Consider the following 14,697-nt stretch of genomic DNA (forward strand, 5'->3'; position numbering starts at 1 on the left):
CTCTTTTTTCTGCTGTGATCTCAACATTAACATTATAGTAGCCTCCTTGGGTGTCACCGTTTTTAATTATGCTTACGTTCTGCAAAATCGAGAAAGATTTTCCAGTGTCAGCCAGAGAGGATTTGACCTTGATCCGACCCTAGTGGATATACTTTTTAATCCTCCAGGTACACACAAAGAACACAATGCGGACAATACTGATTGTGTTGCAGCTGCTTGTCTGTGCATGTACGTCGGTAAAAAGCAAGTGTACCCCGAGCCTTATTCTTGCAACTCGACTGCATCAGAGAGATTATTGGTGCTGCTTACTCTTTAGCTTCCTCCTTGGTTGCGTACGTAACATTCACCACTGCTGTTTCTGTATCAGTGTTAACTGTGGAGAAAAGAAAGGCGGAGAAAAACAAAAACATGAGATACAGTAAATAAAGGTGTGGCCACATTTACACATGCACATAGCAGGTCTTTGTAGATGAGTTAGACACGCGTCCAGGTTCCCCTGGTGACCTAGAGAGCCACTTGTCTGTGTGAAACCATTATAGTCATCGCCGCACTGGCTTCCCTCCAGACCCCGCTGCTGCCTCTACAGATAGGAGCTGCTTAACACAATAGCCTCTCTGCCACTTGCACAATAACAGATTAAAGTTTGACATGACAGGCTAAACAAAGCAAGTAATCTGCGCAAAAGTGCAATGCAATGCACAACACAGACACACCTTGGGAAGATTTGCGGTCCTGTGCTGCTCAGTGAGTAAAGAACAACGTGCTTAACATGCTTTAAAAGATTGAACTGTGAGGTCAATTTGATTGAAATTAACTGACATCTATTTTGATAATCAATTAATCATTTCTTATGATTTAATAAACAGGATATGTTAGGTTTGGATTGTCGTTTGGACAAAACAGTTAAAGCAATTAAAACACAGAAAAAAGTTAGCTGCAGCCCTAAAGTGAGGACAAATCTCACAAGTAGTGGCCTCTGAGTAATGAGGCTGAACTGCAACTTTTTTCTCTGTTGTCTATGAGAACAAGCATGAAAATCACTTGTCTATTATACTAAATGTTTTTTTGAAATTGTTTTATATGAGGTATAAGTGTGTAATTAACTTTTGTGGTATATACACGTTTGCTCAACCCATGTAATCTAATTAACCTTTTCATCTTCTAGAGAATGTAATTTTCAGTACCTGATTGTAGAGAGACTAACAGTGATAGTAAGAGAAAAGGGTTTCAGAAATGAAGCATGTCTTATTGATGAAACGCTTTCTGATCTACCAAGGCCTCTGTCAGTAGAGACAAATGCGTCTCTGCTTTCTCAAGGGTGGATCTCTATTTGTGTGACCGCTAAATGTCAAAATAATGAGTCTACAAGGAAGCCCTTTCTCTTTGACTGTGAGGATTGGTGCCAAAGCTGGCAGAAAAGACATTTACTGCAGATGCTTTAGATAGTTAAACAAAAACAGGCTAATAAACTCCATCTCAACAATTGGCAAGTTAAACACATGAACACACAATCGCCAAAATAAATGAGCCAAGAGATACGAGGTATGTTGCCAATATCACAGAAATAGTGAAAAAGAAAAGTTTCAGAGTGGACTTTTTTTTTTTTCCTGTGAGATTTTTTTTTTTTTTTTTTTTTTTTTTTAGAAAAGTGAGGCATCATCGGAGCGATTCGCTCCATCAGTGAAAAAGCAAACTTCCAAACCTGCTGGTGCGTGGCGGACAGCAGGTTTGGAAGGGTTAAAACCAGTGAGAGCGCCCAGCTGGCTTAGAGAGGGAGAGTGGGCAGAGCCTGGCACGGTGCCCGGCCCCGGTGCTCACAGCCAGCTCTGCCCCGCCCCGCCACCGGCAGCCTTCACCATGCCACACAAGAACATGGGACTCCTCCAAAACCTCACCCTGTAACCAGAGCGCACGGGCGCAGGCACACAAAAAGTGACAGGCAGACAAGGTGCGCAGACAGGGTGTTGGACAGGGACACGGAAAGCGACTAAGACGGGGACAGACGTGTCTTTTGAGGCTTTCGTTGCACACTGAAACTGTGCAACTGTGACGTTCGGAAAACCGAGTTGTAGGATACAGAAGAGGAAATGCCGCGCTGCTGTCTGGTACAGTAAAGATGAAGTAGGCTGTTCTACAGCAGCGCCTGGCTTCTCTTTTAGCACCTGTCATGACTACAGTGGGTGGAAGTTGGTCTTGGCTGGTTAGATGCACAGAAAGGCACTCTGCTCGTCAGTGTATGTATGAGGATTTGAGTGAGTGTGTGTGCTGTACGCTTCTACAACTCGTGTGTGGAGACAGGGAACAGTTCCTACGGATAGCTCTACTGCTGACTACCCCGCAAACACACACACACACACACACACACATAAACACACACTCCATCAGACACTGCAAAACCCTCGCCACAGGCGCCTACAGTGTCCTCCCCCATTACCACGACGCACCTCCCCAAAACTGACGCACGCGCAAACACATAAAGGCATAAACACACACACACACACAGACACATTACTACTGGACATCTGCCATGTCTGCCCACTTCAATCCATACGCTGTGGCCAAGGGGGATCCGAGGCAATTCACAGTGCTTATTATAGAGGCTGCGTGTAATTCAAACGCTCTGCTCCCCGGGTCAAACTTATGAGACGCACGTGCACACAGGCACGCACGCACGCACGCAGACAAGATGATAAAAGCTGATTTATATGCAGAGATGGGTTATGTTTAGATAATGGGTGTGTGGGTTGATGGTAACGAGGAAGTCACACAGGGAGACTTGACTCACTGGGAGGTCTGTGTGTTGCTAAATAAGACACATGTGCATTGAACATTTGGAGCCAGATGATGAGATGTGCAACTAAAACCCAAGAAGAAAAGAGTCCTGTACCTTGTTCCACGTTTTCTACAGTACCATACTGAGCTAGAAGGCCATCCAAAACCTGGGGGAGAAATGAGAGAGAGTTAGAGGAAAAAGTACAACACATGAGCACATGGACAGACACACAAACACATACGCACAGGTCTGGTGCTGCTTATGTGGGCCAGTGTTCAAGACACAATGAAGCAAGTGGTAGTATTAAAGAGAGTAGAAGAAAAACTGGAAATTCAGGGTTATGTTGCGAAAGAACAAAAACCTCATTTAAAATCACTTTGACTTTTGTAATACTACAAATTAATTTGAAAAAAAAACAGCCTTCTAAGATAACCTTACTCAACAGTACTGTAGAGTATGTTGTGTAATTCACTCAACTTGTCTAGACAGGGATGGAAACTTAAAAAATGAAATGCTAAATTGCTTATTTAATATTTCAGTTTCAACAAACAAGACCAGTGGGTAAACATTTGCAGATGGACAAAAGAAGTAAGTCGAGTGGCCATGAGTAGTTCAGATACGGCTGTAAGAACACTTACTGGCTTAATAAGATGTGAAATAACTGCTAAAACGTTGGAAAGATGACATTAGAAGAGAGTGTTGGTGGATGCCGCATTCATGCAATGCCAGCAGAGGGTGAAAACAGAAAAACCTCCCATTTGTTCACACATTATCCCAAGATGTTACACTACACCCCAACTGCTAGCCTAAATCAGCTGTTTTTATTACATTTTTTTAATCATTTCTTTAACAAGAGAAACCAGATTCAAACAAATTCAATTGAATTAAAGTGAATATGGGAATTTATTTTAATGCTCACTGCTGTTAGCAATGGCGGCTTTACTGTCATGTTTGTTCACATTTCTTTACTTCTTTTCGCTATGTGGGAGATATCGTTTCTGTCAGTAATTTCCAATATCTTTAACTGAATTACGACTAGGAGGCTGACGTAAACAGTTTTTTACCCTCAGCTGCTTGTAATTACAGTCTGAACAAAATGAATGCTGTACATGGGAGAAAACAACTGTTACAATGATATACGTACGCTTACTACTAGCTAGTAAATCTTTTTTTGAATGCTAAAAACTTTATTGTTGTTTAATCAGGAAGAGCTCAAATTAATAGCAAGTGCTGTAGCAGATACTCATTTATCTTAGATTATTGGTAGTAAATCAGAAACACTGCCAAACAGAAACTGTCAATGAAAGATTGAAAGAGTTACTAGCATGGTTCACCATTAACACAGATATATGAGTGAAGTAAGTTTTTAAAATATTATTAGTCATTTTTATTATACTGGCATCATATTTGACACTTAACCTTTATAGTTTAGCATTTATTAATGCCATACAGGGCTGTAGACGCACAAACACCCATTTACCCAACTTGCATCTATTAAAATAACATTTATACACACTTAAGTTAGTATAAACACTGGCTGAAGTCAAGGAACAGACATATAAAACACAATTTTAACAAATGAGTTGAGATGCTGGACATATATTATAAGTGAATAAAAGACCTAAAAGCATGCGACTAACTATGAGCTCTTAAATTAGGCTTAAGTCTGTTACATTACTGTTGTTTTAACTGTCCAGTGCATCTACCTGTTGCTGCTTTAATGCGTTTATAGTTTAACATCAGTAGTTTAATAGTTATACTCTGAAACATAACATAGCTTTCTTTTTGAGAGTTAGATGACCTGATCGATCTCATGTCTGTGTGTGCAGTATAGAGCTAGAAATAGAAGGCAATTAGCCTAGCTTAGCATAAAGACATGAGGTAAGGGGGGAAAGATAGCCTGGTTGTGTCTGAAGTGAAAAAATACACCTACCAACAGCTCTAAACCTCACCAATTTATGCTTATTAATTATTACATTAACAATGCATAATCAGATATTTCCTTCTTCCATCAACTACTAATTCTGAAACAACAAATATTTCTCCTTGTATGCATAACATATATAAAGAAAACAAAGTCATACTTGCATCTGCAAAGGACTGTCAGGAAAGTGTTATTTTTTGAAGTTGGATTGTTTGACAGCACTACAGATGTTTCCTAGCAACCGATTTACAGAAACTAAAACAAACCAAAGTCTCAGACATTCCTGAATTGGTGCAACCAGATTTAGTAAATGACAAGTCTGAAACCTGGAGTCACTGTGAACAGTGAACTTTACAAACAAACAAAAGCTGTAATCCAAAAGTAAACTTCAACTTTAATTGGAATCTGCTATAACTCCAAGCATTATTATAAGATATTTTAATACAGGGACATTACACAACACTGTGTTTTAAATATTAAAGTTTTCTGGTGCTGTTTCATCAGTAACGTTAGTGATAACAGTTGAGAAATTCAGTTCAGAGATCAAGGTTTTTTCACTAGTTTTGGTATTCTGTCATGTTCCAAATATTGATCTATAGAGACACTGTTGGGTCAATTTATTCATCCATCACAGCTCTTGTGGGCTGCAATAGAGTTGCTGAAATTAGGTAAGACCTGGTGCAATAGGAGAAAACTGATATGAAAAAAATGGAAAGTCTACTGGATGTCGTTTGTCTGATGGAACAGATACACTTTTATTTTAATCAATAAGACTGTCTACACAGGCCATGTAGCAGCTTGCACCATATGCACATAAAAATTAGTCTATTTTCTTCTGTTTTACACACTTAACTACAGTGATTGTATGTTGGGGCTCTGAGTGCTACGGTGGCCCTGAGGTGCAAAACACAACAACAAAACAGAAAACACAACATTTTAGAAACTTAAACGCAGCATTTGTTGTTGTGTTTTCCACCTCGGGGGCCACCGTAGAGCACTGCCAAAACACAGATGACCTAAACTCTTTAACTGTGCCTGAACGCATCCTGTGCAGACACACAGATGGAAGCTGCTGCTCTGTTAAACGTGCTGCTCACGCTACGTCTCCTTTGTAAAAACAGTATAACTGAGCAGCAACTGCGAGAACATGACCACCACCAAAAAAAAACTTTTGTTTTTCGGTGAAATGAGCCACCTTTGGATTGCCAGGTTGCATTGAAATGTAAAAGAATAAAATAAAATCTGGGACTTTTTATATGTGTCAAACAAACAGGGAAGCTGATTTGCCCAAGTTGATATTTAAATTCCTTTAATGGTCCGGAAAGTTTTGTGGGTTCTCTAGGAGCTTGTAGACAAAACCTACTGATACGGTGGAAAGCAACAAGAGAGTCAGCAGGCATGAAGACGGAGACACTCACACTGAGAAAAACAACTCGGTCCCCAGCAAGGCTACAGATGTTGACGCACACTCACATTGTCATCCACAAAGTAACAAACACTGACGTAGACATAAGCACACACACATAAACACAAACAGTTAAGCCTAGAGAGAAATGCAGTATAAAGCCTTGTGACTCATTTTCGGGAAAATGTTTTATATACTACCTGGTGCTGTTCAGTGTCCACACACACACACACACACACACACACACACACACACACACACACAAACAACTGACCTCCCACTGTAGATGAGGGGGAATGTTCCGGATCTGGATCTTCCGACTCCTGCAGAGATGAGAGACACAGACGGAGTGGATTTAACCGACCTGAACCACAAACTCACAGACACTTAAGAGTTACAGTCATCTGTTGTGTTTACAGCAAAGCCAAACTTTACATTTATACTGTATATAGTATATATACAGTACACACATTAGCAGCATCAGCAGCTGAGACGCAAAGACATTTCGATAACGAGGGCAGAAATGCGGTCAGAGTCGATGTGATTTCACTTTCTACAACACCCACAGTTAATTTGACAGTGTCACAAGTCAAAGGACTGACAGACAGAAAGGTGTGTAGATGAGGATGTTTATTACACGGCAGATAGTGACTTTCAGTGACGCCTCCCTCCAAGTGCTAATTCTCACTACTCTCACTACAAGTGGTGGGAGTGACACAAGAACATGAAAAAAAAACATTTGTATGATCCATCACCGCTGACAGTCATAACTTAACAACTAAAAAAAAAAGCAACAACAAAGATATTTTTATTTAAGATTTGTCCCTGAAAGAAAAGAAGAAACTAAACTGTGAAGGAAGTGATTTAAATCACAAATAAGAAATGATAAAAATGAATTTAACATTCACACGATAAAATAATCAAGTTGCGCTAAAGTCGCAGGCGGCATTGGTGATGACAAGTTTTAAATTTAGCCATGTCTTAGACTACAAAGACAGGCCTCCATTGACAGAAATGGTCCTGAGTGAACAAATTTGAGCCTTAAATGGTGTTTTTGGTTTGAAATTGAGATAAGAGAACAAAAGAAACAACCAATAAACATTTTCATCTGTTCCTTGACAATTTATCCCTCTTGTTTTCAATTTTTACGCTCATTTTTTGTTGCTATTTAAACACAAAGTGTGGAGCATGTTAAATGGTGGCTGCTCAAACCTTTGTGAATTTGAATTGTGATCAACAACAAAGACGTTCAAACCCCTGGTCATCATGTTTTACTTCTTTATCTAGACAAGTCAGTCAGAGAAGACAGTGTCCCTCTCTGCCTGGTCGTTTTGGGATCCAGAGCTTCCACACAGCCTCTCTCTGCCTCCAGTGAGCGTGTCAGCTCAAACAGCAAAGCCACACAAACCGCCCAGTGACCACAAGCTGTTAACAACTACATTAACGTGAGAGCGTCCAGCTCCGCAATGAGAGCTGCTGATATAAAAAGCAGAGAGGCTGGTGGAGAAAAAAGCCACACTGCTGAGCAACTGTATCCTAAAAGCCCATTTAAGAAGCATTCTGGCGCACAATTAGGAGGCATTACAGGAGCGAGGCTGAAGGACAGAGGTAAAGAAATGAAGTAGAGGGGGAAAGGTAATGAGCGATAATTAGAGGTGGACCTTAGTTCAGGAGGACACTCTCAGAAACACACATTTCTCCATCTAGGTTTTGCATCTTTCTCTCCAAATACGTCTGGGTGCAAAAGACTGCAGGTCAGAATTTCCTGTCAGCAGTGAGGAGAGGACGAGAGGACCGAGCTGGCAGCTGGACATGAATGAATGACTCTGTCTGATTGTGGAGCTCGAGGAAAAAAAAACCAAGAGGAGAAACACAGCGTCACACGGATTTGGGACAGCCCTTTCCTCTCCTCATCCACCCAACAACATTACAAACACATTATTTTTAGAGTAGAATATGTTTCACATGTAAATCACATCTGCACTATACTAACAACTCTGTAAATCTATGTTAGTGACTTTAAATCAGTTTGAAAGGTAAATACTTTCATAAATAAAACGACAGGGAAATGATTTAACTCTGATATATCCTCTGTCATGTGTTTCCAAACAAACAGTGGACACAAAAAACACAGAAAACTGATAACTGCCGGTTCATCCTACCGCATGGTGGCCGGAAAGCTTTCTGTCAGTGACGGTGGTTTAAAGCGAGTGGTTCGAGGAAAGATCTCTCTTGGCAACCGGTAGCCAAACAAGGCTAAACCGATAAAATCAGTCTGTGCCACTAAAGCACATCACCTTTTTCAATGTAGTAAACAACCTCCTGCCATCCAAAGGCAGCCAATCGCTGAAAAGCATTTAAGGCCAGCTCAAAGCCTCAAAACAGCCCCAAACGCTGGCATCCCTGAGCTGCCGAATATGGAAACTAAAAAGCTCCTTTCATTCAGCGCCGTCTGCTTGGATAGCACACGAATTCTGAGGGCCCTGGTCTCTATTGTGTTTTTGCTAATTGATTTGCCAACTGTAACCTCGATGTGATGTTAGACTGCTCCTGGAGGACTGGGCAGAGTTTGGTGTAAACGTTTGTCTCAATAAGACTGCGCCATTGATCCCTCACGCCACTCCTTTCTCTTTATTTTCTTCTCTGTTGCTCGCACAGGTTTTAAAGGCCACTTGCTTGTCTGTCATTCTGAAATATGCAGAGGAAGCTTCCTGGATGGACATCTTTTGGAAAAAGTGACAGTGCCTCCCAACAGTTCTTCAAGGTCTCATTTTCAGCATGCCTGTGGCTGCAGGCTAACCATAAGATCACTGCTTTCTGTCTGTCTGTCTGTCTCCAGGGAAAGGAAAGACCCACGACACATGCCACCCTGCTACATACACTGTCTCTCTACAGTGTTCAGGTCTAGGTACAGATATTGACACATGTGCTGCTTTACAATCAGTGAATAACTCAGTGGAATTATGTGAAGCAGCAAGCATCTTCTAATTCCTCCAGTTTGTTTGCATTCAAGCTGAACCCGTCGCCCTTTCTCAGCTCCTCCTTTCCCAAAGTCCAAAATGAACTACAGTAGAAGATACAGACTGAAGTCAATGGTTACTTAATGTTTGTTGAATGTAACCAAACTGTCTGCTGCTGGTTTGGAGCGGCCTGCCAAGAGAAAAAAGAAAGCCTCTCAATTTTGGCCTTTAAATATCTGAGGGTGGCCATGTTCATTTGAAAAGCTAATATTTACTGCACCCACCTGCACGAGGTGAAAAACCGTGTCTGCGCACACGCGTGCATACTAATACGCACATGCATGCGGAGCAGTCGAAGGAATTTTAACCTCTGAGAGGGCGGGCGGACAGAGGGGTGAGAAAGAGGCTATTCACCCCTCGCCAACCTAAATATATCCGTGGAGGAATTATACATCAAAAACGTATACTTTTCTTTAAAAGCTTTTGTTTTCTGTAATGATTTAATACATTTTAACACATTTTAACACTTCTGTGTCTGAGGCTGAGCTGGCTACCCGCTGAGAGTTTAGAAGATGATGCAGGGGAGATAACATCTCTGTCCTCTTCATGTGCACATGACCTGACAGAATTAGCAACTTCTGCAGCAAATGTTGTAGATAAATCTTTTAATTTTTCTTCTAATTTTCAAGACAGCTCCAACTGAAGTCCACCATACCATATGAGTCACAGGGTTGAATGTGGACAGGAGTCGATTGAATAAAGAGCACGTGTCTGTCAGTACAAGAGGGGAAAGGCTTTGAAATAATACTCTGGTGGAGGCAAAAAGTCAACAGCTAGGATGGTCTGGGAGAAATTCCACCACAAATGACAGACATGAGATGAACATAGAACATAACATAATCTTCAATGTGCAGTAACTGTGAGTCAAACTCCTTTTGGGGGGGAGATATAATCTATTAAATGTAGAGATATGACTTCTAACTACCACAAATGACCAGGTAGTTATCACGTGACCTACACTTATGTCCAACAGCAGCAGATGTATTGCTAAAAGTAGCACACGATAAAAATACTCAATGCAACTAAAAGTCCTGCTTTCAAAATCTCACTTAAGTAAAAACGCAGAATTATTAGCAGCAAAATGTAGTTTTAAGCATCAAAAGTAAAAGTGCTTATTATGCAAAATGGTCCCATTCAGAGTGTCATATTTATCACATACAGACGGGTGACAAATTAAATGAAAAACCAGTACAGGTCTGAATGCTTGACCCCTACAGTGAGGGGATCTGGTGGCTCTGTTGTGGTTTGAGGAGCATTTTGCTAGCATGGTTTGGGTCCACTTGTCCCCTTAGAGGAAAGGGTCACTGCAAATCAATACAAAGTTGTTCTGAGTCATCACCTTTATCCCATGATGAAACATTTCTATCCTGATGGGAGTGGTCTCTTCCAGGATGACAATGCTCCAATTCATAGGGCCTGAGGGGGCACTTAATGTTTTGATGAGTATGAAAATGATGTGAATCATATGCTATGACCTTTGCAGCCACCAGACCTCAACCCAACAGAACATTTATGGAAGATTTTAGACTGACGTGTCAGACAGTGCTCTCCACCAACATCATCAAAGCATCAAATACGGGAATATCTTTTGGAAGAACAGTGTTAATTCCTCCAGTAGAGTTCAGAGACTGTAGAATCAATGCCAAGGAGCATTGAAGCTGTTCTGGGGCACAACACCTTACTAAGACATTTTATGTTGGTTTTCTCCTTTAATTTGTCACTCATCTGTATATGTTTATATAAAATTAGATTAGGGCCGCAACTAATGATTACTGAATTACATGTATTGATCAATCATTTAGTCTACATCATGCCTGAAAAAAGTGAGGAACACCCATAAAAATTTCCCAGAGCTTAAGTTGACATATTTAATTTGCTCATTCGTCCAAACAACAGTCTGAACCCCCCAAAAATCAGTTTATTATCCCAGTTTAAAAAAAAAAAAAACCTCTCAAAACTCAACTTTTTAAAGCTGCTTTTAACTAATGATTAGCCAAAACTTTTAAATGTTGGTGTTATGTGTAACTTCTTTTTGCCAATTTGTTTATCTATGTAAAGCATCCTTGAGTGCCTTTAAAAGTGCTGTATCAATAAAAATGTATCATTGTTATCACAGAAGTGTAAGAAAACTTGCACATATTTACATTCAAGACGCTGAAACCAATAAATTTTTGGCATTTTTGCTTAAAAAACGTCTTAAACATTTATCAAATTCATTGATGATTAAATATATGGCGATCGACTAGTCAACTGATTGTTTCAGCTCTCTTTTAGATTATTATTGATTGATGCATTAACATGTAAGCAGCATTTCAATGTAGTCAATGTGGAGATAATTTTTACTACTTTATATGCTGTTGGGTAGTTTACTCTGTAACAATTCATCATATTTTATAAATGCAAACTATCTACAGCTGTCAAATAAATGTAGTCGCCCTCGTAGCTTAAGTCACGTGGCAACAAGGTTTTTATTCGATAAAATTTCTTTTGAGAGATAGTTTAATTGCTTTGTTTGCTGTTATATGCATATATCCTTTATTTAACTAGGTAAAAGTCTCATTGAGATTAAAATCTCTTTTTCAACACTGACCTGGCCAAGAGAACAGCATAAATATTGTTACAACAATAAACACAAACAATACAAACAGACAAATAAAACTGTCACACACTACAAGCAAGTGAACACAATATCCAGTTAATGTAAAATACAAGGTCAAGGGCAAAAATCCAGTTATGATGCATAAACGGATACAAACAATTTCAGCAAAAATTTAGGAGCAATCACATCGACCAAGAGAACTATTTTCTCGATCCTTTAAAACTGACTTGAATTCCCACACAGTAATCAGCTCTGACAATCTCAGGTCCTTCATACATTATTCCAGGAGGAAGGTCCAGCGTGTTTAAAAGCTTTTTTGCCTAATTCTGTTCAATTTCTGGGGACCAACATCGGTAGAATATCATGAGAGCGCAGGCCATATTGATTTTGGTTTTATACATGTATGTACACAGATAAAGAGGAACCAGCCCAAAGAGAGATTCATATATATAAAAGCCAACTGATGCGAAAGTCTGCGAACATACAGAGATGGACACTTAGCAGCAGCATACAGAGTACAGAGGTGTGCGAGATCACCACAGCCAGTAATAAAACATAAAGTATCCAACTTCTTTAGGCACTGGTCAGGTGCATTCATTAAGTGCAGATCGCTGTAGTCCAATAACAGTAAAAAAAAGTTGACAAAATCAAGTGTTTCCTTGCCTGGAGGGAGAAACAAGATTTATTCCTAAAAAAGAAACTTAATTTAACTTTTAGCTTGAAAACAAGGTTTGCAATGTGTGATTTGAATGAAAAGTTCTGATCAATAATAATATCTAAATATTTATATGTGACCATTTCAATTTCAACCCCTTGAGCAGTTGAGGTCTTAGGAAGATTAGATGTTAACTAACTCTTTGCTATTTGAAAATAGCATGAGTTTGGATTTGTCTGCATTTTAACACCAACTTAAGTTGAGTCAGATGGGACTGAACAACATCAAAGGTAGACTGCAGTTGATTAGGTTTAATACCACAAAATCTCTTTCACACTCATTATGAACAGAAGATAATGATTATTAAATTCATCACAAACTCACAGTACTGACATCTCAGTGCAGACAACCTTTAGAGTTCCTTGACGGAGGGCAAAACCTTCTTTTCTTTTTCTTTTCTTTTTTTTTACACTGTGAATGATTAAACATTTCCCTCTCCGCTCAAGGATTTTGTCTAATGAGGCCTTTAAAAGCCTTGTTTACCTTTCCCTCCCTGCTCTGTGCTGATGCCCGTTCTGTCAGAGACGACTCACAAGGCACGCCGCTCTGTGCCCAGCGGGGAGGCTCTCTCTGGATGAATAAAAAGACAACCCAAATAGCCTTTCAGTTTGTTCGGAGCATTCTGTCTCACAAAGCGCCCACAGACACCTCTGCGCACACAGTCACCTCTACAAGAAACCTCACACTTAATTGTTTATTTATGCAAAACTCATCTGACTAATAAAGGCTTTGTTTCTCCATTTAACAGTCATTTTCCTTCCTCCTGTGTCCATTTAGCTGTCAACACGTTCTCAGACTGATTCTCAGTGCAAAAGTCAACGATTATAAACTGCCTGACCATTATTTCACACCAATATAATCACATATTTGCTGCTTTAGGTTTAAAGAGATAATTATTTTCTTAAAATTGATAAAATAATATTATAATTATTCTATTTCACCAATTCCATCTCTTTGTATCTGCCTGACAAAGCTCTTTGTTCTCGCTGAAGGCCACGCTTGATGGGACACTAGACACCGGAAGACCACATCGGTTCAGAAACTTCATATTGCACAGATGGTAATTGATGACTTTCAAAATGAAAGATGATCTGGTCTCCCTCACAGCTATACCATGCAGATAAAAAGCCTCCGCAGTCATAAATCACACTATTACATACTCATATTGCAAATCCAGTCACATACCTTCTCTGTAACACCAATGTCTCGGCTTTTTTTTCCACTGTGTAGCGGTTCAATGCGTCACTGCTGAGTGCAGAGTAATGTGATCATCTCACAATCAGCTACGTGTGTCTATGTGTCCATTATGGACTATAAAGCTCTAAGATTACAGCATGTCTGCACCATTTTTATCCTTTTACATCTGCAGCAGCGACCAATGACAATGTAGACGTGAAACATAGTATATGGGTCAGTCTGAGTGGTCAAACATTCTGGTGGTCCTTACACACCAACGATGGACTCGTCTAATCTGAATTAACCCAATTTCTAGCTTTGACCCGTAAGCTGTTAAGCACCTAAACGCTCTGAAATCTCAGAGCGGAAGCAACAAGTCAACAATATTGAGAAGACCCAACTGTGTGGAAGATGCCCCTCTTTTCCTCTTTTTAAACTCCGGCGGTTCTCCCACTGTGACCAACTCTCTGCTGCTGGATTAAAACGGAGCTTGTAGTGCTCCTGAGCGCTTCTCTAAGGCCCATCCAACTGTTGCAGAGCAGAGATAACAGGATTTGTATGAATGAAGTGTCTGTGCATTGTTATTGTCCTTCAGCGAAAAAGGTTTGTCAGCGTTATTGGTCCTCCAGAAGGACAAACAAACCCTGAGGCAGCTCTACAGCTCAAGTGTTACATGCAATATATACTGCAACCAAAAAAGTCTTTTTTGGCTTCAATATGTTGTCGTTTTTTTTTTACATGAGTACATGATTGTTTATCGGTCTGAGTGCAGAAATGTTGTTGATGACATGTAAGCTAGAAAAAACATGTTTATAATTGTAAATTTAGATTACAGTAATGTTTCATTTCAAAAGTCGACAATTTCTGAATAATTTCCAAGATGTTTCCTGGAAATAATGTTTTAGTTTGGTACTAATGAGAGGAGAAACCCAGACAGTGTTAAGTTTGTATACTTCCAACCAATTAACTCCAATTAATTGCTTATGTAGAGACTCTTTTAGTCACTGCACAGCAGGTCTGTGTGCAAAATGCAAAATATGTCTGCAAGCAAGCATACAATTCAACATATATGTGGAATTAAATTT

General features: G+C 39.8%; 1 protein-coding gene across 5 annotated transcripts in view; it reads right to left on the reverse strand.

The window, feature by feature from the left end:
* The window catches only part of igf2bp2a (insulin-like growth factor 2 mRNA binding protein 2a), a 69,245-nt gene that overhangs the window by 20,725 nt on the left and 33,823 nt on the right, over positions 1 to 14,697 (reverse strand). For 4 of the 5 annotated variants that reach the window (XM_067603408.1, XM_067603406.1, XM_067603407.1 and 1 more), the window contains 3 exons: positions 6,377 to 6,425; positions 2,888 to 2,939; positions 310 to 373 (listed from right to left, as the gene is read on the reverse strand). In XM_067603408.1, the coding sequence (XP_067459509.1) occupies positions 310 to 373; positions 2,888 to 2,939; positions 6,377 to 6,425 (165 nt within the window). Of the gene's footprint in view, positions 1 to 309; positions 374 to 2,887; positions 2,940 to 4,857; positions 4,913 to 6,376; positions 6,426 to 14,697 lie in introns of those variants that run through there. The other variant, XM_067603410.1, reaches the window with a different exon arrangement.

The sequence above is a fragment of the Thunnus thynnus genome, chromosome 11 (assembly GCF_963924715.1).
Source record: "Thunnus thynnus chromosome 11, fThuThy2.1, whole genome shotgun sequence".
Taxonomy (NCBI): Eukaryota; Metazoa; Chordata; class Actinopteri; order Scombriformes; family Scombridae; genus Thunnus; species Thunnus thynnus.